Genomic DNA, 25,760 nt, shown 5'->3' with positions numbered 1-25,760 from the left:
AGAAAACCCAATGGATGGGTCCAGCCCTGTTCCCCATGGGCCCCGAGACCTCCAGACACAGGTGGACGTTCAGATGCTACAGCTACTACTAGAATAGCCCCCAGGTGTGGTCGTTACTCAGAGACTGCTGGAGCTCCAGGACTTAGGTGAGGAAGTCAGATCTTTACACTAACACTGTTCAGAGCCCCAGACAGGCTGCCATGAGCTGAGCTCCCAGAGCATCCCAGGTGGGACATGACTGAGGGAAATCAGGTGAGGGGCCCTGACCCATCCCTTGGGCTTGGGGAGGGTGCCTGCAAGGTGATCCCAGGCAGGACCGAATGGTCACTCAGGGCCCTATTTCTAACTCAACCTGCTGCCTGCTTGAATCTTTTTATGTCTTTCATATGCGGGATTTAACCCAGGGCCATTCTACCACCAAGCCACACCCTCAGGCCCTTTGATTTTTTATTTTGAAACCGGGTCTTAGGAAGATTTTGGTCTTACTAAGTTACTGACGCTGACCTGGATTCACCTGACTCAACCTCCCAAGGACTGGGATATAGGTAAGCACCACCACGCCCAGTTTATTTTTTTATTTAGAAGGAATGCTTCACTAAGATGCTGAGGGTGGGCACAGGCGTGTGATCTCCTGTCCAGCCACCCAAGTGCTGGGATTACAGGCAGGGAACATCATGCTGGGCCGAAGGGACCGTCAGTGGGCACACACCTTGTCCAACACCATGAGCCTCTCACATTCCAAAACCATATTTACTGGGTTTGGGAAATTAACCGAGGCTGAGCCTCCCTATGGCTCAGCTACCACTGACTTATGCCTCCAAATGAGGAAGCCGAGGCTCAGAGACTAGATGTTGATGCTGAAGACAGCATGGGCTGTGGGTGAGGAGCTGGCAACAAGTAGAAGGCAGCCCCACCCCATCAGGAGAGCCCTGCCCAAGGAAACAGGGCCAGGGTGAAGGCCTAAGGGCTCAGAAGTCTGTTCTCAGGGAGCAGGGCAGGATCCTTGCTGAGAAGAGAAAAAGGAAGCACACACAGCAGAGGACACACACACTCACAGAGCCAGGAGAAGCAGCGAGTTTCCATCCTGCCTCCCTGCACCTGTCTCTCTGCTCCCCAGGAGGGAGATCCAGGTAAGCTGCACATCAGTGCTCAGCATCTCTGCTGCTCTATGCTCACCTGCAGCAGGAACCTGCATCTTCCTGGCAGCATCTTTAGGGCGGGGCTGATAACTGGCCATGGTGGGGACCCCACAGTGCTCTGCAGATGGATGGTCTGGAGTGGGGAAGGAACCCATTGGAAGACCCTGAGAGAAAGGGCCGGCCCTGATCTCTCTCACCTGGAAGGGCAATGGAAGTGCCAAGTCTATTTGCCATAAAGTCCTGGCCCTAAGTGAGCAAAGACAAACAGATAAAGGATGGGGTTTCAGGTGAAACACCTTTAACCTGAAGGGTCTGCAGAGAGGTTGGAGCCCATCCCAGCTGCCACCCTGGGGAAAGGAGAAGGAACTGGAGAGCAGTTCCCCTTTCTGTGAGGATGCCGATGTGACGCTGCGTGACGAGGAGGACCCAGCCTCAAAAGTGGCCACACTCCGTGTGTATATCCTTCCTGGTGGGCACCACTGGGCGGGGCGCCATGACCACCACCATCACGGCCCTGCTCTGCCTCAGTGAGACCTGGGGAAGAAGTGGAAGTGAGGGGACAGCCTGTTCTGGAGGGGTCCCACCCCACAGCCAGGCCCTGGTCCAGCAGGACACCCCAGGCTCCATGGCTCAGGTGAGAACAGGAGCTGCTCAGACCCCAGGACAAACCTCTCACAGGGAACTCCCTTCCAGGGCTAAGTCTGGGCCCCAGGACCCCAGTGCAGGCAGGTGAGTGTGTCCCAGTGTCCCAGATTAATGCTCCTCACTGGAAACAAGGGGCTACTGTGGGCAGTGCGGTGATGGGCTGATGCTGGGGAGACACGGAGGGTCCTGGGCTGAGAGCTGGAGTCTGAGGGGAAAGGTGCTGGGACCCAGCCTCTGATCTCCTTGCAGGGACCCTCCCCAAGCCCAGGCTCTGGGCTGAGCCAAGTTCTGTGATCAGCTGTGGGCAGCAAGTGACCATCTGGTGTGAGGGGACCCTGGATGCCCTGGAGTACCTCCTGTATAGAGAAGGAAAGACTGAGCCCTGGGACAGACAGACCCCACTGGATGCCAGGAACAGGACCAAGTTCTCCATCCTATACATGACAGAGCACCATGCAGGGCGATATCACTGTTACTATCATAACCCTGCTGGCAAGTCAGAGCCCAGTGACCCCCTGGAGCTGGTGGTAACAGGTGAGAGGACACTTGGGGACCCCAACCCCAGGCTCGGCCCTCAAGGAGGAGGTCTGCTTTCAGGGTGTCCCCTCTCACAGCCAGCCCTGAAGAATAACTTGTGAAGTATGAGCCCATTTAACTCACTGCCTCCTCCTCTCCTAGGAACCTATGACAAACCCAGGCTCTCAGCCCTGCCCAGCCCTGTGGTGGCCTCAGGAGGGAATGTGACCCTGCAGTGTGGCTCCGAACTGAGATTTGACAGGCTCATTCTGACTGAGGAAGGAGAACGCAAGCTCTACTGGACCCTGGATTCACAGCAAGATCCCAGCAGTGGGACCCGGGCCTTATTTCCTATAAGCCCCATGATACCCAGGCACAGTTGGACGTTCAGATGTTATGGCTATTTCAGGAACTTTCCGCAAGTGTGGTCAGAATCCAGTGACCCCCTGGAGGTCTTGGTTCCAGGTGAGGAGGCACCAAAATTTCCCTGAGTGATGTAGGACCTGACACATGATCGGGGGGGGGGGGCTTGAGTGTCCCATTGGGTGAGGGGAACCAGGACTCCTGAGCCCACTGGGGCCAAGAGCAGGAGGCCCTGAGACCAGATGTCAAAATGAGGGAGACGGTGAATGGAAAGCCGGAGGGTCCAGAACAGAGACGGGTCTTCACGTGGCTCCTGCAGCCCTTCTGCTCCTCAGGGACCTGCTTCTGTGTCATCCCCACGTGTGACCTTCACGGTGCCCCTGTTCAGAGCTGACCCACCTCCCCTGCTACTTCCTTGCAGGGACCCTCCCCAAGCCCCGGCTCTGGGCTGAGCCTGGCTCTGTAATCACCCTGTGGAGCACAGTGACCATGTGGTGTGAGGGGGCCCTGGAGGCCCAGATGTACCATCTGTCTGAAGAGGGAAGCCTATCACCCCGGGAATCACTGACCCCCCTGAAGCCTGGGAACAAGGCCAACTTCTCCATCACCTCCGTGACAGAGCACCAGGCAGGGAGATATCACTGTTACTATCACAGCCCTGCTGGGTGGTCAGAGCCCAGTGACCCCCTGGAGCTGGTGGTGACAGGTAAGAGGACACTTGGGGACCCCAGCCCCAGGCTCTGTCCTCAGGGAGGGGTCTGCTCTCAGGGTGTCCTCTCTCACTGCCAGCCCTGGGGGTGATGTGGGAGGTGTGAGCCATTTAACTGCTGCCTCCTCCTCTTCTAGGAGCCTATGGCAAACCCTGGCTCTCAGCCCTGCCCAGCTCTGTGGTGGTCTCAGGAGGGAATGTGACCCTGCAGTGTGGCTCCTGGCTGGGCTTTCAGAGGTTCATTCTGATTGAGGGAGGAGAACACAAGCTCTCCTGGTCCCAGGACTCACAGCCACATCCCAACGGGCAGGTCCAGGCGCTGGTCTCTGTGAACCTCATGGCCCCAAGTGTTACTTGGGCAGATATTCAGATGCTACGGCTATTATGCGAACAAATCCCAGGTGTGGTTAGACCCCAGTGACCCCTTGGAGCTTCAGGTCTTAGCTGAGGAAACCCCTCCTTTGCCTCACACAGCCCATCACAAACAGCTCAGACCCGAGAGAGGAAACTAAGACTTCTCAGTGATGGGCTGGACACAGAGTGAAGTCCTGTCCAGGGAGGCAGGTTCCCTGGGTGCACATGCAGGGACCCTGGAGACATTTGGGTCTGCCCTGACCTATGACTTCTGTTTCCAAAATTCACAGCCCCACAGCCCCGGGATTACACCGTGGAGAATCTCATCCAGATGGGCATGGCTGGCGTGGTCCTGGTGGTCCTCGGGATTCTCCTGTTTCAGGCTCTGTACAGCCAGAGAAGGACCCACGATGGTGCCAAAAGGTGAACAGGCGTGAGAACAGGACACTGCTGAGAGTCTTGAGCTGAATCTTATGATCCTGAAGTTCCTGAAAGAAAACCCAGAGGATTATGGGGGAAGTGTCTGGTGGCAATGTGGAGGGGTGACAGGGTTTAGATATGTGGATCCGTCTGTGGTGGTCTAGGTAAAAAAAAAAAAAAAAAAAAAAAAAGCTTTTATTAAATTGTTCCTGACTTTCTGAGACTGGTCCCCTTCTTTTCTTACCCCTAAGCACCTGTAACTTCTTCACTCTCTCTTGTACTTCATGAACATATCCTGCTATTTGTAATTACCACATTCCATAATGAATATCATTGACCCTCTACTTCTTTTTTTTTAATAAATTTTTGTTGGTGCATTGTAGTCATATATCTCAATGGGATAAAAATCTTGTGGAGATATACATGCACACATCACCCAATCAGCCCCTACCCAATCTCTAACCCCTTCCCCCCTCCCTTCTACCCATGCTTGGCTTCCTGATTGACTTTGATATGTTTAAGTACATTATGTGCTTTAAAGAGTTTCTCTTATCCTCCCTCTTATCCCCTCAGATATGTCACCTTCATTGCTCCTCTATAGGGTCCCTTCATCTAGAGTTCCTCCTGTTACCCATTTCTTCCTAATATTTTACACATTTAAAAAAGCATCTGAATTCCTTTTTTGTGACATTTCACTGTAAATACCATAATTTTGTGTTCCCTTATGGCCGGGCAAAATTCCATTGTGTACATATCCCATAGTTTTGAAATCCACTTAATCATTGAAGGACATCTTGGCTGGTTCCACAGTTTGGCAATGGTGAACTGTGCAGCTATGAACATGGTTGTTCATGCAATAGTTTGGTATTTTGGTGTTCATTCTTTTTGGTAGATACCCAGAGGTGGTATTGCTGGGTCATATGGTAAGTTCATTTTCCTTCTTCTGAGGATCTTCTATACTGTTCTCCAAAGTGGTTGCACCAACTTGCAATCCCACCGACAATGTATTAGAGCTTCTATTTCTCCACACTTATTCCCACTTATTGAAAACCTGAAAGGCAGAAGGTGAGTAACTTTGACAGGATGATCCACTCACAATGAATTTTAAAAATAAAAAATAGAGGTTACTTGGATCTGGAAATCTGCTGAGAGATTGGGTGAGGCAGCGGCAGCTTCTAGAGCTTCCTGGCCACACAGTTGAAGAAACCCACTGGCCCTTTGCTGTGAGGCAGGCCCCAGTTCCAGGCCTGCTGCGCAATAGACTCCAGGCTCAGTCTCACTGGCTCCAGACCCAGCCTTGCCCCGCGGCAGGCTCTGGGCCCGGCCTCATTGGCTCCAGAACTGGCCTCACCATGCAGCAGGTTCCAGGCCCAGCTGCTGGCTCCAGACCCGGCCTCGCTGCCCGGCAGGCTCTGGTTACTGTCACTGTGGGCATAATGTTTACAGAGGTTCCCATTTTTCCCTACACACACACACACACACACACACACACACACACACACACAAAGTAGGAGAGAACAGCACGTGTCATTTGCAGAAACTGAGAGCCCAATTCCCTAGCAGCAATGAATTTTATCTCCCCACTGAAAGCAGAGGCTCACAGCCTCACAGCCTCACCATGAAGAGCGGGATATGCTGCTCCAAGCACGCCCTGACCCCCAGCGCAGCACAGAGGATCACAGTGGCCATGAGCTGAGGTCTCCCAGGAGACCCGGTGTAGTGAATCGGCCCAACAATATGGTCGGGGCTCCCTCCAACTTGCCCCGGACATTTTTCTTACATAGTATGTTGTCCAGAATCCCTGCACATGTGTGGCAAGAGCAGTCTACTTTTGGGGAGATGTTTTCAAAAATTCAAGGTGGATTGGATTGGATCCAGCTGCTTCTCCCGAATACTGGCCGCCACCACTACCGGTCACCTTGGTCTGTCTCCACAAAACTTTTTTTTACATAGTATGTTGTTCAGAGTTCCTGAGCATGTGGGGCAGGAACAGTCTACTTTGGGAGCGATTTCTTCAAAAACTCAAGGTGGCTTTGGTTGGATCTGTCTGCCTCTCCTGAATACTGGCTGCTGCTACTATCTTCTTGGTCTCCCCTAGAGTATGTTGTTGTTAAGTATTCCTGTGCATGTGTGGCAGGAGCAGTCTGCTTTCTGATCTCTTCTGGGATATCCCTCCAAAAATCACTTTTCTTGCAGTGACGGGCACCGTGCTGCCGTCGTGCCTCTAATTCCGCCATTTTCCACTCTCTCTCCTATATTTCAGATAGGAAGTCATGACTGGAAATGTTTCTGTGTGTTGTCTCAATCAGTTATTCAATCAAAATCTGTTGTCCAGGGCTTCTCAGGGGGATACATATCCTATCCAGCCGCTGCTAACCATCACCGCTGTGGCCGTGGTCGCCACTGTAGCTGTAACTACAGCCGTCGCCATCTTCCTCCCTCTTCAATATATTTTAATAAAAGAAAACAGTAAGCCAAGTGTGGTGGCACACACTTGTGCTTGGGAGGCAGAGACAAGAGAATCGCACAGGTTCGAAGCCAGCCATGCTGGCTTAAGAGACCTGTTTCCAAATAAAAAATATTTTTAAAAATAGGTGTCTGGGAGTGTATCTCAGAGGTGGAAGGGTTTCCAGGTACCACCAAAAAAAAAAGGAAGAAAACAGTACGTGTCTTTTGCAGGCGTTGGGGGCCCAATTATCTAGTAGCAATGTGTTTTATCTCCCTTCCAAGGGTGGAGACCCACAGCTTCACCACGGAGAGCAGGTTCTACTGCTCCAAGCTCACCTAGCTCTGGTACTGCACAGAGGAGCTCGGCAGCCAGGAGCACCCTTGGCTCTCGGAACACGCGGCGCCGGCCGACCTGACTATGCAGGCTCCATCTGACGTGCCCCGAACATTTTTCTTACATAGTATGTTGTCCAGAGTTCCTGAGCATGTGGGGCAGGTGCAGTCTACTTTTGGGGAGATTTCCTCAAAAGTTCAGAGTAGATTAGAATGAATCTACCTGCCTCTCCCCAATACTGGCCACTGCCACCACCATCTTGGCCCTCCTCCCGAGCGCTTTTCTTACATAGTATGTTGTCCAGAATTCCTGAGCATGTAGAGTGTGCCAGTATGGGGAATGGCCTAGGAAGATTTGGGAAAGCTCTGATTATTAATATATTTCAAAAGAAAATAATTGGTATATTTCAAAATAGTTGTGTCAAAATGGAGGCAGACATGGATAAAGAAAGGACTTGGTTTCAGCCTAAAAACAGACAGCTATTCCAATGTAAATCAATCTAGCCAAAGTAATCAACAAGTCAATAGAGGAGAGCTAGGGCTTCCTCTTTCTAAAGACAGATCTACATGATGATCTAGGGAGGATGGGGCAGGGTTTGACCTTGCCCTTCATGAAAGGAGACACCTCACCACACCTTGCTAGGGGAGGTACCTTACAGGGACGTTCACTACGTCAGAGTCACGCAAACAAGATGGAGGTCATGGATATAAAAGGCCAAGTCCACGTGTAATTCCTTTGGTGTACTCATTCGAGTCATCCCCTCATGCCATCTTGGCATGGGGCTGTATTTCTATTTTCTGTATTTCTATCTTTCTAACAAACTCCTTTAAATCTTCAGCAATGGTCCAAGCGATGAATACTTATTCTTAGCTTAGAACAAGAATCCACGATTTTTCTGTTTGTCTGTTTGTGTGGTGGGGGGGGGGGGATTACTTCTCCCCACACACACCACGCACTTTTCACCCCCCGCAACATAGAGCAGGAGAAGTCTTTTTGGGGGAAGTTTTCTCCAACAGTCAGAGGCGGATTGGATTAGATTTATCTACCTCTTCCAAATACTGGCCGCTGCCACCACTGCTGTCTCTGCCATCTTGGTCCGTCTCTTCTCTCTTATATTTTAGGTAGGAAGTCATGGCTATAAATGTATATGTTGTCCCAATCAGATAGTAAGCCAAAATCTGATGTCCAGGGTTTCTCAGAAGAATATATGTCCTATTTGGCTGCTGCCCACTATTGTTGCTACATGGGATCATGGCCACCGCCATCTTGGCCCCTCCTTCAATCGACTCTCTACATCTTCAGCTGCACAAAGAATCTGGTTTAAGTAACAGAGTAGACTGACAAAATCAGAACCCACTCTGAAACCACTAAACCCAATGTGGTGTGCTGAGATGCCTCACTCCTGGTGATGCTCTATAGATTCGGCAGGAATTCTGGAATCAGCAAAGGGGTGGTTCAGAGCACAGCCAGTGGTGTTCAGGGGGTCAGGGGTGGGGCTGAGCTAGTTTTGGTTGGACTGTGTGACATCTGATTTTCTCTGACAGTTTCCCCCACCAGCCCCCCATCTTAGGGTGCAGAGCAGCTGGCCACTGGGCTGTGGGCTGAGGACGCAGAGCGCTGTGTAGGTATGAACCACATCCTGTTCACACTGCAACTGTACTGGGATCTGTATGCTGTCTTACAAAAAAAGCAATGTCCCTCAAATTCACCCCTCCCTCTGTGATGGTAACTGCTAGAGGTATAGCAGGTGAGGGTCATGGTGGGAAGGCCTGCCCGGGCTGCAGGTGGGAACCCTCAGGAATCTGAGTTCATGATTGTTAGGTCCAGGCTGAGCTGCCCAGGCCAGGTTCCAAGACCAGGCACATCTTGGGAGGATGGGTCCACAGGGGTCAGGTCACCTCTGCTGGAGTTGTCCCTTCAGGACTCTTTCTGGCCAGGTGATCTGGTGACACATAATGGGTTCATGTCTCCAAAAGCCCTTCCCACCATCCTGGCTAAGCCCCTGGCTCCCCTAGGTGGGACAAGTCTCTATACAGCCAATCCCATTTTAATCTTTGCATTCAAACTATGCAAAAGGCTTAGAACCCTCCACCTGAACTTCTGAGTGGATATTTCACTAATACCTTCACCCCTAGCCCTGTGACCACAACTCACTCTCAGATCCACAATCTCTTCCCATGCTCACCACACTGGGATGTCCTGGAGATCCTGGTCACAGCTAAAAAAAAAAAAAAATCTAGTGTACTAGTATCGGAAAGAGGTTTTAAAATGTATTAATATATCAGTATTGGGAAAGATTTCCAATTTTAAAAATATATCTTTTATACTAAAAAAAAGCCAGGGCTAGCAGAAAGGAGGGACTTGTAATTTACATTTCTAAAAGAGAAAGAAGAAAGCTGGAGCCAGGATAAAGGCTTCTTTACATTTCTAAAAGAGAAACAAATGGCCTAAGGGAAATCTGAAAAATCCTAGATCCCAGAGAAACAATTTCACACATCTTGGGAGGGAAACAAAAAGTAGAGGCCTGTATTTGGAGACAGGACTGCTCCCTCCTCCCGCCCCAAAACTGGCTGGAGACAACAGAGACAGGGCTAGAGATACCAGGCTAGCATATCTACAGATCAAAGGACCGTGGACTTGGTCAGGATAAAACACTTAGTAAACTGGAGTTCAGTGGTATTTTCATTCGAATTGCCCCCCTCCCCGTGCCCCTCTCTCTCGGGCACTGGGCTGTAACTATATCCTATATTTCTATCTTTTTAATAAACTTCTTTAAATCTTCAGCAACTGTCCAAGCTATGCATATTTATTCTTAGCTTAGGACAAGAATCCACGGTTTTTCTGTTTTTATGTTTGTGTGGTTGTGGTGGGGGAATTACTTCTCCCCTCACACACCAAACACATTTCACTGCAACCTCTAGAACAGCACATATATACATCAGGCTGTCCCCAGAGTCCAGGTCCCCATGAAGCCAACACCAAGCCTGGTGAGAAACCAGACATTGTCTTTAAAAGATAAAATGTTGGGTTCATACTCTGAGGATCCCTGTGAGGTTCAGGACATTCTATTCACTAAACTCAAGAAGCATCAATTTCCTGGACTAGAATGTGAAGACAAAGACGCCCCCCTCTCCAGCAGAGGATAAGGTGTGCTCACAAAGAAGAAAGACTCTCTGTCAGAAGGGGGCCTGGTGCAGAGGACCTGCTCCATGCAGGGTCTGCCCCATCCCTCTCCCTTCCTCTCTCCAGTAATCCTCCTCCTCCCCACTCCCAGTCATCCGTGGGCAGGAGCAGCAAGATGCTTCCGAGCAGGATCTGGTCTTGGCACCTGCACTAGGCCTGACCCAAGCTTTGCCGCCTCCACCTCTGTCCTGAGGAAGTGCCCTTGAGGGGGAGGAGAGGCCGGGCACAGCTTCGCTCTGGGATGCAGGGCTTGCTGTCCACACTCAGCCCTCTGCTGTTATCATATTGGCTCTTTGATTTGTACAATTGTTAGCACTTGTGGAACTTTTTGCACAGATTGGAAGATAAAGAAAGGGACTGATAAGGTTTAGTGACTTGGGGAGAGTGTAGAGATTAGATATGGCAGGTGCCAGAACAAAATGTCTCAACACAAGCTTTCAACAAATGAACGCCCTGGGCTTTGCTGTGGGGCTTAGGGAGGGCCCAGATGTGAGCCACTCGCAGCATGCGGGGCCTTCATCTCCTGGCCCTTTCCTCTGAGCTTGTGCTGGTCACTTGTGTTTGAGGGAAGCAGGGCGGTATCAAGCCTATGGACTGGAGCTGTGAAGAGGAACAAGGGAGCGTGTTCACTGCCTTAGACAGACCTGGGGGTTTTGCTGAGGCCAAGATGGACACGATGAACCCAGCCACATGCCAAGGGCTTGGTCACCAGCTGTGGCCCTGGGGGAGGTGGTGGGTCCTTAGGAGGAAAGGCCTAGAGGAAGGAAGGAGGTCACCGCGGCATGCCTTGAAGGGATATGGACCCTGGCTGACCTCTGTCATTGTTTCCTGTCAATGATGAGTTGAGAACTTGGCTTCTCCTCCTGCCCCTGCCATGTTGAGCTGCCTGAATTCCCCCAGAGCACCAGGGCCCAGCCTTCTCACTACAACCTCCGAAGCTCTGAGCCAGATTTAGTGTTCCTCCTCCAAGTGGATCCATTTGACTGTTGTGTGGGATGGAGAGCTCACGAGCACAACAGCTCTTGGACATCAGCAAGCGCCTCCGTGGTCCAGGCTGGTCCCCAGGAGCAGAGCTCCGCACAGCAGGGAGGGGGTCTGGCCCAGGGCACTGCTGGAAGCTCCCTGCGCTCTGATCCCTCAAGCCTCCTTGAGGTCTTGATGGCTCTTCTTTCATGCAGGACCCAGGGGACATTTGTGGCTCCCAGGGATCTTGGGGAAATGGCTGCACTCTGAGCTTCAGAGAAGCCCTGCAGTCCTTCTCCTCAAGTCCACAACAGGGCTCACTTTTAGCCCTGGCCAGATCCTACATCCTCAAAGGAGGCCTTCAGAGGGCAGCTTACATGCCTGCATCCCTGGACTGTGCTCAAGGGTCACCATTATCACTAGGAGTCCTGTGATCACTGAAAAATGCACAGAAGGAAAAAGACCCCAAGGTGGAGCAGAGCATGGAACCCCTGTGTCAGGCAGCACAGCATATTCCTCCAGGGACCCCCAGCTCCAGGGCACAGAGAAGCAGAGCCTCAGCCTCAGCCACACAGCGCGGGTGTGTGTGGATCCGCTGCAACAGCTGACTCTGAGCAACTGGGACCAGTCGTTCCTCACCTCTACAGAACAAACTGGGAAAATGGGATATGGGGACCTGGGGGCAGGGAGAAGAGCCATTTAGATCAGCTACTGTGTGGGTCAGCACTGTGTTACTGTAAGAAAATACCTGAGACAAATCAACTAAGAAAGAAGACAAGCAGATGGGGAGGTCATGTGACACCACAGACTCCCACCAAGATGTGTTGGAAATCAGACACTGAATATCTAGCTAGAGTCCAGTCTTCAGAGTTCAGAGAAGTGGTCTATCTGCACCATGAAGTTCTTTTCTTTCTTTCTTTCTTTCTTTCTTTCTTTCTTTCTTTCTTTCTTTCTTTCTTTCTTTCTTTCTTGTGGTCCTGAGGATAAAATTAGGGTACATTCCACCTTTGAGCTACACCCTCAGCCTTATTTCATTTTATGGGCAGAGAAGTATTCAGGCTGGGCAGGAAGAGACTTGCAACCTTGTTGACCTCAGTTTTGGGCTAAGATGGTTCCATGGGCCTGGACCCTCCTGAGCCCTGCTCTGGGGAAAGCAGAGCCAGGCCAAGGAGGGGCCATCCCGGGTGCTGGGTGCACAGCTGGGGGACCCTGAAGGCGGCGGCAGTTCTCACTGGCCACTTCCAGGCTTTGCCTATCCTGTGGGGCAGGCGGCATGGCGTCCACTCTTCCTGTCCTCCTCTGCCTCGGTCAGTGTGGAAGCAGGAGGGGGCACAGGCTGGGTGGGAAGGGACTTGGGAATCAGGCAGCGCAAATAGAAAACAAAAAATATATCAGCCCCACAGTGGGATGCAAACCTCTCACAGGGAGCTCTCTTTTAGAGCTGAGTCTGGGCCAGAGGTCCTAGGAGCTGCAGGTGAGTCCTCCCCCAAGATCCAACTTTCTGCCCGGACCTCCGCCCCTGAGGTTTCAGGACAGAGAACAGCGGGCCGGACTCAGGGTGGGCATACGTGGGGGAAGGGGCCTCATCTGGGATCTGAGGGGGAATGTCCTGGGACCCAGCCTTTTATCTCCTTGCAGGGGCCCTCCCCAAACCCACCCTCGGAGCTGAGCTAGGCTCTGTGGTCATCTGGAGGAGGCCAGTGACCATCTGGTGTGAGGGGACCCTGGAAGTCCAGGAGTAATCTCTGTATAGAGAAGAAATAGAGCCCAGGGGCAGACAGACCCCACTGGAGCCCATGAACAAGGCCAAGTTCTCCATCCCGTCCATGGCAGAGCATCATGCAGGGCAATATCACTGCTGCTATCACAGCCCTGCTGGTTGGTCAGAGCACAGTGACCCCTAGAGACTCCAGCCCCAGGCTCCGCCCTCAGGGAGAGGGTCTGCTCTCAGGGGTGTCCCATCTCACAGCCAGCCAATGAGGGGAGCCCATTTAACACCCTGCCTCCTGCTCTCTTAGGAGCCTACAGCAAACTCAGGCTCTCCACCCTGCCCAGCCCTGTGGTGGCCACAAACGGGAATGTGGCCCTCCAGTGTGGCTCCTGGCTGGGATTGGACAGGTTCTGTCTGGCTAAGCAGGGGAAATACAAACTGTCCTGGACCCTGGACTCACAGCGACAACCCAACGGTCAGGTCCAAGTTCTGTTGTCTATGAGCCTATGACTCTCAACCACAGCTGGTTTTTCAGATCCTGTGGCTATTACTACCACATACCCCAGATGTGGTCAAACCCCAGTGACCTCTGGAGCTCCAGGCCTCAGCTGAGAAATCCAGATCATTACACTAACACTGTTCAGAGCCCCAGACAGGCTGCCATGAGCTGAGCTCCCAGAGCATCTCTGGTGGGAGGTGGCTGAGGGAGCTCAGGGTCTCAGGTGAGGGGCCCTGACCACATCCTCTCTGAGCCCAAATGATCACTCAGGGGCCTGACCCAGGGAAGAGGCAGGAGACTGAGTAGAGACAGCGTCCCTAGAAGGCCCTGCCCATCACCCTTCCCAGGTCCTCCTTCCCAGCATGCTCTGCAGTCTCAGCCCCCGCCCTTGGGGCCCATCCCCACATGTGATGGGGCTCAGGCTTCTTTTGCCCAGAATTTCATGTGACCCCATGCTGCCTGGAGACACACTCAGCCCATTTAAGCACTAGTTACAGCTTCAGCTGGGCTTGTGTCCACAGGCCTTGGCATTTAGGCAGAGACATGGGTGGGACCCAGGTTCCCAGAGGCTTAGAGACTGGGCTGCATAAGGAGGTGTCCAGGCAGGGGGAGATGCTTGGGCCCAGCCTAGGGGAGCAGCAGCCACTAACCTAGGGAACAGGGAGCCCAGTACTCACTTCCCCGCCCCACCCCAGGAAGACCTGAGGACCTGCCCCTCACCCCCACAGAGTCAGCACCCCCAAGTGGTGAGTTAGGGGCTCTGGTAGGAGTAGGTAGGTTTTGGATAGGGCTGAGTGGTGAGATGGGTGCAGCCTCCCATGCAGATGCTGCCTTAGCCAAGCCCTTCCTTCTGGGCCTCAGTTTCTCCAAGTGTAGAGGAGAGGCCTCGCACAGACCTTCAGGTTGCTCTCAGTGCTGACCTTGGCTGTGACCTCCTGGGAGAAGAGGCCTCCCCAAGAAGCCTCCAGGACCTGATTCTGCATCAGGCCTGTATCTTCTGCCCAGTGATGGTGACATTGTACAGTGGAGGGGGCGCAGGGCCGAGTCAGGGGCTTCAGGATCTTTCCCTGCAGCTCAGGGCTCAGCTCCGGAGGATGAAGGAGGCTGAAGTCAGACTCCCTGGGTTCATCCCAGCCCTTCAGCTTCCTGCTGGGGACCCGGGGCACAGAAGCTTAACCTCTCTGAGCCTCAGTTTCCTCCTCTATGAACTGATAGGTGGGGGTGGCAGTCCCACATTGCACAACTTTGGAAGTTGGAAGTGAGGAAGGAGAAGACCCAGCCCGGGCCCTGCGCAGAGAGGGTGCTCACTTACCTGGCATGGCTCCTCATTCTCATGATGTCACTCCTGCCCAAGGACAGGACAGGCCCCTGAAGCTTGTGATGGGGGCCTCGATGACCTTCCTCCTGCTTTCATCCTCCTCCTGTTGGGACAGTGGCATCTGGGAAAATGCAGGACAGAGGGTGAGTAGGAAGTGGGAGAACCTGGGGGTGTCACCTGCAGGGAGTGCCCCGCTATGCTTAGGGCCCCATATGCCAGGGGCCTCAGAGGACCCAGCAAGGGCTGTGCAGGTGTCACTGGGCCACCACCTCCTGTTCTCCAGGACTCAGCATGGATTCCACCTGCACAGAGGCCACCTGAGGCATCCGGGTACCTGTCCCCTCCTTTGTGAGAGTTTGCTGTGTGGCGAGTGCGTCACTTGCGGAGCGCATCCTCACGCACATCTGGGACAGACCGACTGGGCCGAGGCAGCACCATGGGTGTCCAGAACCCAGATGGTGGAGTGCTGTGCCCCTCTCTCTGAACAAGGTCCTGCGGGGCTGTGGGCAGGAGCAGGCGTGGAGACACAACGCTCAGGAGGGGGCCCAGGACAGGGTCTGAGCAGAGGCTGAAACACAGGAAAACACTGTGCAAGGATCTTAGTGCAGTGCACCCCACTTGAGTGGACACATGTTTCAGGTCCGGTGGGTGCACAATCACCTGTCCAGGACCAGCGTGAGGCCCAGTGTTGCCGCAGCAGATGGATGAGGAGTGGGTGTCTGGGGACCAGGTGCAGAGCTTGGCAGGGCTGTGTCCTGCAGGTCCCTGGGTTCTGAGGCTGTTCCTGAGGCCCTTGGAAGGTCTGTGGGGCTCCCTGAGCTGACCGATGCGGAAAACTCACTGTGAGTCCTATGCGCTGAGTGACAGCCAAAGGGAGCCATAGAGCGACCACCTCCAAGGACAGGCACGGCAGGGAGGGACCAATGTCCAGGTGAAACGCTCCAGAAGCAAGTGTGGAGAAACCGCCCTCCTCCCCCCGGGTCAGGACCAAGCTGGACATGAAGGACAGACCAGCACAAGAGGACAGGCAGAGGGACAGCCTGGTGGGCCTCACTAAGCAGTGGAAGCTGGCCCAGAACCCGGATCCTCCTGTCTCAGCCTCCTAAGTACTGGGATTACAGCATGTGCTGCCACGCCCGGCTACTATTTTTTTTTGTTTTGTTTTTTGTTTTTTGTGTTTTTTTCTAATTTATTTTTTTAATTGGTGCATTGTAGTCATATATCACATTGGAGTACAAGACTTGAGAGGATATAGAAGCACACATCATTCAATTAGCCCTCATCCAGCCCCCATCCCATTCTCTCCCCCTCCCTCGATCCCATGCTTATTTGGTGGTTAACTTTGATACATTTGTTTATGTACCTCCTGCGTTTTAAAGAGGCTCCATCCTCCCCTATTCCACACCCTCTGATTGGTCACCTTAATTGCTTCACTATAGGGCCATTTCTATAGCTCTACCTCTTCCTCTTGCCCCTTTCCTCCTAGTTATTGCTGATTAGGGGAAGCATCTGATTTTTATTTTCTGCGATATTTCTCTGTGCATGCCGTGTTGCAAGTGTCGATCCCATTCTTGACGGCCCCAGTAGTGGCCTGGCTACCCGGTGGACTGATCCAGACCTCACTGGCTCAAGCAGTGGCCTTACCTCATGGGAGGCCCTGATTCTGTTCTCGCTGGCCCCAACACCAGCCTAACCCCTCAGCTGGCTCCGATCCTGGCCTCGGCGCCCCAGTAGCAACCTTTCCTCACAGAAGGCTCCGATGCAGGCCATTGGCCCCGGCACCGGCCTAACCTCTCGGCAGGCTCCGATCCCAGCCTCAGAGGCCCCAGTAGTGGCCTTGCCTCCTGTCAGGCTCCAATGCTGGCCGTTGGCCCCGGCACCAGCCTAACACCTCGGCAGGCTCCGAACCTGGCCTCAGAGGCCCCAGCACCCGCCTTGCCTCACAACAGGCTCCGATGATGGCCTCGCTGTCCCCAACCCCGGTCTAACCCCTCGGCAGGCTCCGATCCAGCCTTGGAGGCCTCAGTAGCGGCCTTGCCTCACGGCAGGCTCCAATGCCGGCCATTGGCCTCGGCACCAGCCTAACCCCTTGGTAGGCTCTTATCCCGGCCTCGGAGGCCCCAGCACCAGCCTTGCCTCACAGCAGGCTCCGATTCTGGCCGCTGGCCCCAGCATCAGCCTAACCCCTTGGCAGGCTCCGATCCCAGCCTTGGAGGCCCCAGTAGCAGCCTTGCCTCACGGCAGGCTCCGATGCCGGCCATTGGCCCCGGCACCGGCCTAACCCCTCGGCTGGCTCTTATCCTGGCCTCACAGCAGGCTCTGATGCCGGCATCGCAGGCCCCAGCACCGGCCTCACCCCTCGACAGGCTCTGTTCCTGGCCTCGGAGGCCTCAGTAGCAGCCTTGCCTCACGGAAGGCTCCGATGCCAGCCGCTGGCCCTGGCATCAGCCTAACCCCTCAGCAGGCTCTTATCCTGGCCTCAGAGGCCCCAGCATCGGCCTTGCCTCATGGCAGGCTCCGATGCCGGCCTCGCAGGCCCCAGCACTGGCCTAACCCCTCGGCAGGCTCCGATCCCAGCCTCAGAGACCTCAGTAGCGGCCTTGCCTCACGGAAAGCTCTAATGCCAGCCATTGGCCCCTGCACCGGCCTAACCCCTCTGCTGGCTCTTATCCTGGCCTCGGAGGCCCCAGCACTGGCCTTGCCTCACGGCAGGCTCCGATGGCCCGGCTACTATTTTATTTTCTAAATAACCAGTAGACTAAAGATTAAAATCAAAAAGGGGAAAATGCATGGTAATTTAAAAATGACATATCACATCTGATGCGGTGCATGAAGTGAAGGACCTTTTGATTACATGAAAGCCTCAAATAAAACTTTTGAAATACAAATATGTTTGAAAATCAATGACTTAAGACTGCATCTCTAAAAGGATTTTTTGAGAAAGGAAAAGAAAGAAAATAATCATCATAAAGGCCTCTACTAATTTGGAGAAGGTTTTGAACAACATAAATCTATACAGTTTGTTCCTAAACCATGTGTGGTGATGACACCTGTAATCCCAGTACTTGGGAGGCTGAGACAGAAGGATCTCAGGTTCCTGAGGCTTCAGGAATCTAGCGAGACTCTTAGCAACCTAGTGAGACCCTCTTTCAAAACAAAAAATAAAAAGGGCTGGAGTAAGGCTTAGAGATAGAATTCCCCTGAGTTCAATCTCCAGTAAAACACACACACACACACACACACACACACACACACACACACACACACACACAGGAAGATAGTGGTTCGCGGCCAGCCTCAGCTACTTAGTGAGGTCCTTTGCAACTTTGCAACTCAGAGAGATCCTGTTTCAAAATAAAGAATAAGCCAGGCGTGGTGGCACACGCTTGTAAACCCCGCGCTTGGGAGGTGGAGACAGGAGGATCGCAGAGGTTCGAAGCCAGCCGCGCGCGCTGGCTTAGGAGACCCTGTTTCCAAATAAAAAAATATAAAATAGGTCTGGGAATGTATCCCAGAGGTAGAAGGGCTTCCAGGAACTCCAGTACCACCAAAAATAAAATAAAATAGAAAGAAAGAAAGAAAGAAAGAAAGAAAGAAAGAAAGAAAGAAAGAAAGAAAGAAGGAGAAATAGGGCTGGGTATGTAGCTTGGAGGTAGAATGCTCCTGGGTTCCATCTCCAGTACTGCAAATTATTAATAATAATAATTAATAATAATAATAATGATGATGATGATGATGGGGATATAGCTTGGATGTAGAATGCCCCTGGGTTCAATCCTCAGTAACACACACACACACACACACACACACACACACACACACACACAATGATAAATATAGGGGCACCAAGTGCTGTGTGCATGTATGTCATTGTCAACATGATTTACATTATAATGAGAGACTGTAATTCACCAATAAAAGCACAAAAAAGTAAAAGTTTTAAACAAAGATAAATATATGGGCAAATACATCCAATTTTTCTTGCAAAACAGGGGAGGGGAGCACAGCTTTTTGCCCCTCCTGGGTGACTTGCAGGACACCTGCCCCACATCCACTCCCACAGGGCAGTAACCTCCTTCTCCTCTGAGTCCCCTGGAAGACTCAGGACTCCAGGGGCCTCAGCGTGGGCCTCTGTTCATTAAGGCCCATTCTTCTCCACTGGGGACTTCCCTGTAGATTTCAAACATTTGGACTATTTCTAAATGCTAAGAACAGAAAGTGGTGTGTGTGTGTGTGTGTGTGTGTGTGTGTGTGTGTGTGTGTTTACTGGTAACTGAATCCAGGGTCATTCTAGCACTGAGCTACACTCCCAGGCCTATTTTATTTTTTATGGTAAAACAGGGTCTCACTAAGTTGCGGAGGGCTAAATTGCTGAGACTGGCCTCAAACATGTATTCCTCCTACCTTAGCATCCCAAGTTCTGAGTTTACAAGTATGTACCTGCTTTTTATTATTATTATTATTTTGAAGGAGGGTCTCACTAAGTCGTGGAGGCTGGCCATGATTCTGCAACCCTCTTGTCTCAGCCTCCCAAGCTCTGGGAGTACATGATGCACGCACCACCACACCCAGCCTAAGGGACCTTCAGTGGGCACAGACATTGTCCAACGCCATGAGCCTCTCACATCCCATACCCATGTTTACCCTGGTCTGAAAATGAACCATGGCTGAGCCTCTTTGGGTCTCAGGCACCACTCACCTACGAGGGTCCACCCATGGGGAGGCTCTGAGGGGAAGGGCCAGACCTGATCTCCCTCACCTGGAAGGGCAGCTCAGGAAGCACCAGGTGTATTTGACACTATGTTCTGGCCCTTGGTGGGGAGGGACCAGGCAGATGGAGGATGGGGTGAGAGGAGACTAGTTTCTGTCTGAGTTGTCTTGAGAGACTGGTGCCCACCCATTCCAGCCCAAGGGAAATGAGAGCCATGATCCTGGGTATCAGTTCCCCTTCCTGCGGGGCTGCATGATGTGACAACCACATGTCTTGCAGGACCTTGCCCCCAAGGGCCCACACTCCGTTTCATTATCTCTCCTGCTGGGCACCATGGTCTCCTCCTTCTGCACACCCAGAGCACTGGGAGGGGACGCCATGACCCCCATCTTCACTGCCCTGCTCTGCCTCGGTGAGACCTGGGGAGGGGAGGGGACGCCTGTTCCGGGAGGGTGTGGGAGGGGCCCCAGCCCACAGCAGGCCCTGGTCTAGCAGGACATCAAGGTCTCAGAGTCTTCAGGGAGGACCGGAGCTGCCCAGGCCCTGGAGCAAACCTCTCACAGGGAACTCTCTTCCAGGACTGAGTCTGGGCCCCAGGACCCCAGTGCAGGCAGGTGAGTGTGTCCCAGTGTCCCAGGTCCCTGTGCCCCACTGGGGACGAGGGGCCATCGTGAGCAGTGGGGTGAAGAGCATCGTATGTGAGTTGATGCTGGGAGGTTTGGGGTCCTGGGAAGAGAACTGGGATCTGAGTGGGGAGCATCCTGGACCCAGCCTCGGATCTCCTTTCAGCGTTCCTCCCCAAGCCCGCGCTCTGGGCTAAGCCAGGCTCTGTGATCACCAAGAGTTGGCCCTTGACCATTTGGTACAAGGGGTCCCTGGAGGCCCAGATATACCATCTGTCAAAAGAGGGAAGCCCAGGATCCTGGGCCATGCAGCCCCCACTGAAGCCTGGGAGCGAGACCATGTTCTTCATCCCTTCCGTGACAGAGCACCACGCGGGGCGATATTGGTGTCTGTATCACAGCCCTGCTGGCTGGTCAGAGTACAGTGACCCCCTGGAGCTGGTGGTAACAGGTGAGAGGAAATTGGGGGACGTGGCCACAGGTCCTGTCTTCAGGGAGAGGGTCTATTTTTAGGAGTGTCCCCCTCTCACACACAGTCCCACGAGGATACTGTGAGAGGTGTGAGCCCATTTAACATGCTGCCTCCTCTTCTCCTAGGAGTCTACAGCAACCCCAACCTCTCAGCCCTGCCCGGCCCTGTGGTGGCCTCAGGAGGGACTGTGACCCTCCAGTGTGGCTCACAGCAGAGATATGACAGGTTCATTCTGATCCAGGATGGAGAACACAAGCTGTCCTGGACCCTGGACTCTCAGCAACAACCTAATGGACGGGTGCAGGCCCTGTTCCCTGTGGGCCCTGTGTCCGCTGGCCACAGGTGGACATTCAGATGCTACGGATATTACAGGAGAACCCCTCAGGTGTGGTCAGTATGCAGTGACCCCCTGGAGCTCCAAGTATCAGGTGAGGAAGGAATGGGTAGATAGATGGTGAATGAATAGGTGGGTGGATGGATGGATGGATGGACGGACGGACGGACGGACGGACGGATGGATGGATGGATGGATGGATGATGGATGGTCCCAAGGGATTCCAGTTGGGAGGATGTCTGAAGGGAACTCAGAGCTCCTTAGTCTGAGACCCAGATGTGAGAGACAGAAAGACCTTCAGGGCCAGATGGGAGGAAGCAGGTGTTTAGCAGGAACCAACCCTCTCTGCCCAGTTCTCCTTCACTCCAGGAGTGTCTAGGAAGCAGTCCCTCCTGAACCCACAGGGCCCTGTCCTAACCCCTAAAGAGAACCTCACCTTTCAGTGTTGCTCTGACTTCAGCTATGCCAGATTCACTCAGTCCAGGAAGGAGATGTGACCTCTCCCAGTTCCCTGGCCGGCAGCCCCAGGCTGGGCTCTCGAGGACCAATTTCCCCTGGGCCCTGTGAGCCGCTCCCATGGCGGCTGATACAGATGCTATGGTGGACATGACCTGTGGTCAGCCCCCAGCGAGCCCCTAAAATCCTGTTCTCATCCGGGCGTGGTGGCGCACTCTTATAATCCCAGAGCTTGGGAGGCTGATACAGGAGGATTGCACAGGTTTGAAGCCAGCCTCAGCTACTTAGCATGGCTCTCTGCAACTTAGTAAGACTCTGTTTCCAAATAAAGTATAAAATAGGTCTGGGAGTATAGCCCAGAGGTAGAAGAGCCCCTGGGTTCCACCCCCAGTACCACCAAAAATAAAAAATAAAAAATAAATCCTGTTCTCAGGTGAGGATCCGGGTAGGTACAGCCAAGGACTCCAGCTCTGCACAGGACCTTCCAGAGGAGCCTCGGGAGAGGGTAGCCAGGGTGAATGGGATCTCAGAGAGGGAGAGAGACAGAGACAGGGGAGGGCAGAATCAGAGGAAACCAAGACAAACAGAGACACGGAGGGTCCTCAGAGACAGGCCCTGGGGGGGGGGTCTCAGCTGAGAACCAAATGGCACAGCTGACTCCTTCTCCTTTTCTCTAGGATGGTTCCCTGGCTAAACCTCCCTTTCTCTGTAACGAGGCCCCATGTTTTCCAAGGAGAGAACGTGACCCTGTGGGGCCAGTCACAGAGCTCAATGGACACCTTCCTTCTGTCCAAGGAGTGGGAGCCCATCACCCCTGCATCTGAGATCAGAGTCCCCAGCTCAGCAGTTCCAGGCAGAATTCCCCATGGAGGCTGGGACCTCAGGCCTGGGAGACCTGCAGGGGTCAGTGTGGGCTCAGCCTCTCCTTGGGAGGCTGACCTCTTTAGAAAGCCTGCCCTCCTGTCCTGGGCCCCCTCTTAATGAGACGGAGGTGCCTAGAGGGGACCCCCAAGGACCCTTCATTTCTGACCTTCTGGGCAGGGCACACCCTAGACGCCTCTCCAGCCCCGTCTACTCCTCTCCTGCCTCTCTCAGCAACTGATTTGTCAGGATGGAAAAGCTGGGCTGGGCAGGATTGTGTGACATTATCCATCAACCCTGGGGTCTCAGGTAAGAGGAGGCCACAGTATTTTGGAAACAGCCAAAGTGGATAAAGCCCTTTTGGTTTAGTCTCTCCTCTGAGGATCAGACACAGTCATGGAGATTTTCTACTGAGAGCCTCCATAAGACGCAGCTCCCTGTGACCCCAGCCTGCACCCAGAGGACCTGTGAGAGGAAGAAGAGGGGCTGGGCGCAGGACATGACGTCCAGGCCTGACCTTTAACGGAGACAATGCTGAAGCCCACAGGGGAGGGTAGCAGCCGGGCAAGTCAGAGAGGACAGCCGACGCCCTCTGGCAGTTCTGACTTCTCCCTCTGAGGTGCCCTGAGGGTGCAGCCCCTCACCCACACCTGTGGAGGAGGCTGCTCAGGCCATGACTGCGGCTGGGCATCAAAACACAGGCTCCCTTAGAGTGAAGCATCCCAGGCCTGGGTACCATCACCTGGCCGCCTCTGTGCTCAGTGCTCACCTGGATTAAGGAGGGCTGTGCACCTGTGCACTGGAGTGGTGCAGGAGACCAGTGCTCTGCTTCTCGGTGCAATTCAATCTGTTCCTACTCTGCACTTTTGGGTTACACTAATGCATGGTTCCTCTCCCTAAAACTTTTAAAAGTGAAAACAGTATAAGATATTTGGTTTGAGGGGGTTTTTTGTTTTTTGGGTTTTTTTTTTTTTTTTTTGGTGGTACTGGGGTTCCTGGAAACCCTTCTACCTCTGGGCTACACTCCCAGACCTATTTTATACTTTTTATTTGGAAACAGGGTCTCTTAAGCCGGCGCAGCTAACTTGGAACCTGCGCGATCCTCCTGTCTCCGCCTCCCAAGCTCGGGGATTACAAGCGTGCGGCACCACGCCCGGCTGGTTTGAGGGTTTAAAAGCAAGTAATTCTACTCCTGTCTTACATGGACTAAATTATACATTAATTATGGAGAATGACATCTTGATATCAAGTCGTCTCATTCCAGGTGTTTAACATTGAGGTTTATGGATGAAGCTTAGAAATATTTTCAAGTTATATTCATAAAACTGAATACATCCACGAGTAATATTAAAATTACTTAAAGCCAGGCGTGGTTGTGCACGCTTGTAATCCCAGCATTTGGGAGGAGGAGACAGGACAGCCTCAGCTATTTAGTGAGGCTCTTTGCAACTCAGTGAGACTATTTCAAAATAAAGAATAAAAAGTAGGGCTAGGAGTATACTTCGGAGGTAGAATGTCCCTGGGTTCCATCTCCAGTGCTGCAAAAATGTATTTAACTATTTTAATGATTGATAAGTACAATTTTGTTATCATATTTTGAAACAACAATTAAATATAAGACCACAATTGGTTTGGGTGCATTAGTTTTATTTTATATTAACTTGGGATATTCTCCTAATTGCTTTTTAATTACTTCTCATTTGCTGATAATATTTACATCTAACAAAATATAAAAATTTCTGTTCATTTCTAAATTGTACACCAAATATTCTTGCTTCAAATATCTGCATATATAATTATGTTTATATCTTTTAATATTAATCTATAAATATTTATTTTTTATCATATATATTATGTATCTACATATATTTTTATCTACTGTAATTCAAACACATTCTTGTTTTGTTTTGTTTTGTTTTGTTTGGTGGTACTGAGGTTCCTGGAAACCCTTCTACCTCTAGGCTACACTCCCAGACCTATTTTATACTTTTTTTACATTTGGAAACAGGGCCTCTTAAGCCAGCATGGCTGGCTTCGAACCTGGACAATCCTCCTGTCTCCACCTCCAAGCGCAGGGATTATAAGCGTGCGCCACCACGCCCGGCAAACACATTCTTAACACTGTTGAATTGGCATGTTTTTATTGTTCATTCAACATAGGTTTACACTTCTAAAAACTAAAAATGCTATTTTATACACTACTGATATTATCATTTAGAATATATCCATACTGCCGGCCGTGGTGGCGCACACTTGTAATCCCCGCGCTTGGGAGGCGGAGACAGGAGGATCGCACGGGTTTGAAGCCAGCTGAGCTGGCATAAGAGACCCTGTTTCCAAAAACATAAAATAGGTCTGGGAGTGTAGCCCATGGGAGTGCAGCCCGGAGGTTAGAAGGGCTTCCAGGAACCGCAGTACCACAAAAAAATATATATATATCCATATTTATGTGTGTGTTTCTACACGTGTATATTGCACTGCAGTTGTTTCTGACTATAGAATGATAAATTAAAGGAAAACTGGGTGGGTTAATGGAGGGGCAGTGCAGACATTCACCCCTTGTGCTCCTGACCCCCAGGAGCCCTGAGGTTTAACCCCTCAGCTCTGGACCTGAGTCCTTAGCTGCTCAATCAGGGGGATCTCATCTCTAGGAATTAGCTTGCCTGGTCCTCTGTCCAAGACTGAGCAGGGAGCACACAGCACAAATGAGTTTCTGGACTCAGAGACCATTGTTCTCTCTGATCCTGAGCTCTTGGGTCTCAGCTAAACGTGGCTCCAACGTGACTCAGACACAAGTTCTGAGCTCACAGAGCATAGAGAGGCTGCGGATCCACCAAGGAGACAGAGGGAGCTGCCCCAGCAGGGACAGGCTCCTGCAGGATCTGCATGAAGCCATGTCATGAGAACAGGACAGGAGGACCTGGAGCCAGGGCAAAGGTTCGGTCTCTTCAACGCTTCACCCTTCCTACTCCTGGTCTGTGGTTCTCAGGAGCATCTGAGACCATCAGCCCATCACAAGCAGCTCAGACCCTGGGGAGGGACCAGGGAGACTCCTCGGTGAAGGACTGGACACAGTGAAGTCCTGTCCAGGGAGGCAGGTGCCCTGGGTGCACATGCAGGGGTCCTGGGGGATTTGGGTCTGCCCTGACCTCTGACCTCTGTGTCCACAATTTGCAGCCTCACAGCCCCAGGATTACACCGTGGAGAATCTCATCCGGATGGGCGTGGCTGGCTTGGTCCTGGTGGTCCTCGGGTTGCTGCTCTTTCAGGATCTGCACAGTCAGAGAAGGACCTGCGATGGGGCCAGGAGGTGAACAGGAGAGAGAACAGGACATCAATTAGACCCTTGATGAATCTGATGACGCAGAAGGTCCTGGAAGAAAACCCAAGCATGCATGGGGGACTGTGTTCTGAGCATGTCCAGGGAGCAGGGCTCTGGTTCTGTGCAGGGAACCAGCTGGGCTTGGAACTGAGTCACCCCTGTCATGCTTGCTGCTAACCCTGTCCTGTGCTACTCTCCCTCAGTCAGCCCTGTCTCTGCAGCCTCAAACCCTTCCGTGTTCATTGGACACTCTTGTGTAGTTTCTCCTACAATAAAATGTTTTAGAATCGATGTCGTGGTGTATGAAAAAGCAGTCTTATGAGAAAATGGGAACTGTATCTATAAAAAAGTCACTTTTTAACATAAAAAGTCCTGATTT

General features: G+C 52.3%; 1 protein-coding gene across 1 annotated transcript; it reads left to right on the top strand.

Moving 5' to 3' along the window:
- Positions 1 to 1,632: 1,632 nt before the first annotated feature.
- On the top strand, positions 1,633 to 25,373 carry LOC308268618 (leukocyte immunoglobulin-like receptor subfamily B member 3A; the record flags this gene model as incomplete). The annotated part of the gene is made up of 17 exons (XM_080703728.1): positions 1,633 to 1,666; positions 1,833 to 1,868; positions 2,034 to 2,318; positions 2,463 to 2,765; positions 2,885 to 3,037; positions 3,085 to 3,369; positions 3,510 to 3,773; positions 4,017 to 4,149; positions 12,828 to 12,952; positions 13,093 to 13,260; positions 13,980 to 14,030; positions 14,639 to 14,745; positions 19,593 to 19,725; positions 19,892 to 19,927; positions 20,103 to 20,387; positions 20,534 to 20,836; positions 25,237 to 25,373. The coding sequence occupies 17 exons, from the start codon at positions 1,633 to 1,635 to the stop codon at positions 25,371 to 25,373; spliced, it is 2,838 nt and encodes a 945-aa protein (XP_080559854.1).
- Between the last annotated feature and the right edge of the window lie 387 nt (positions 25,374 to 25,760).

Source organism: Muscardinus avellanarius (assembly GCF_963383645.1).
Source record: "Muscardinus avellanarius genome assembly, chromosome: 10".
NCBI lineage: Eukaryota > Metazoa > Chordata > Mammalia > Rodentia > Gliridae > Muscardinus > Muscardinus avellanarius.
Note: the sequence above shows the minus strand (reverse complement) of the source record. Positions and strands in the feature narration are given on the sequence as shown.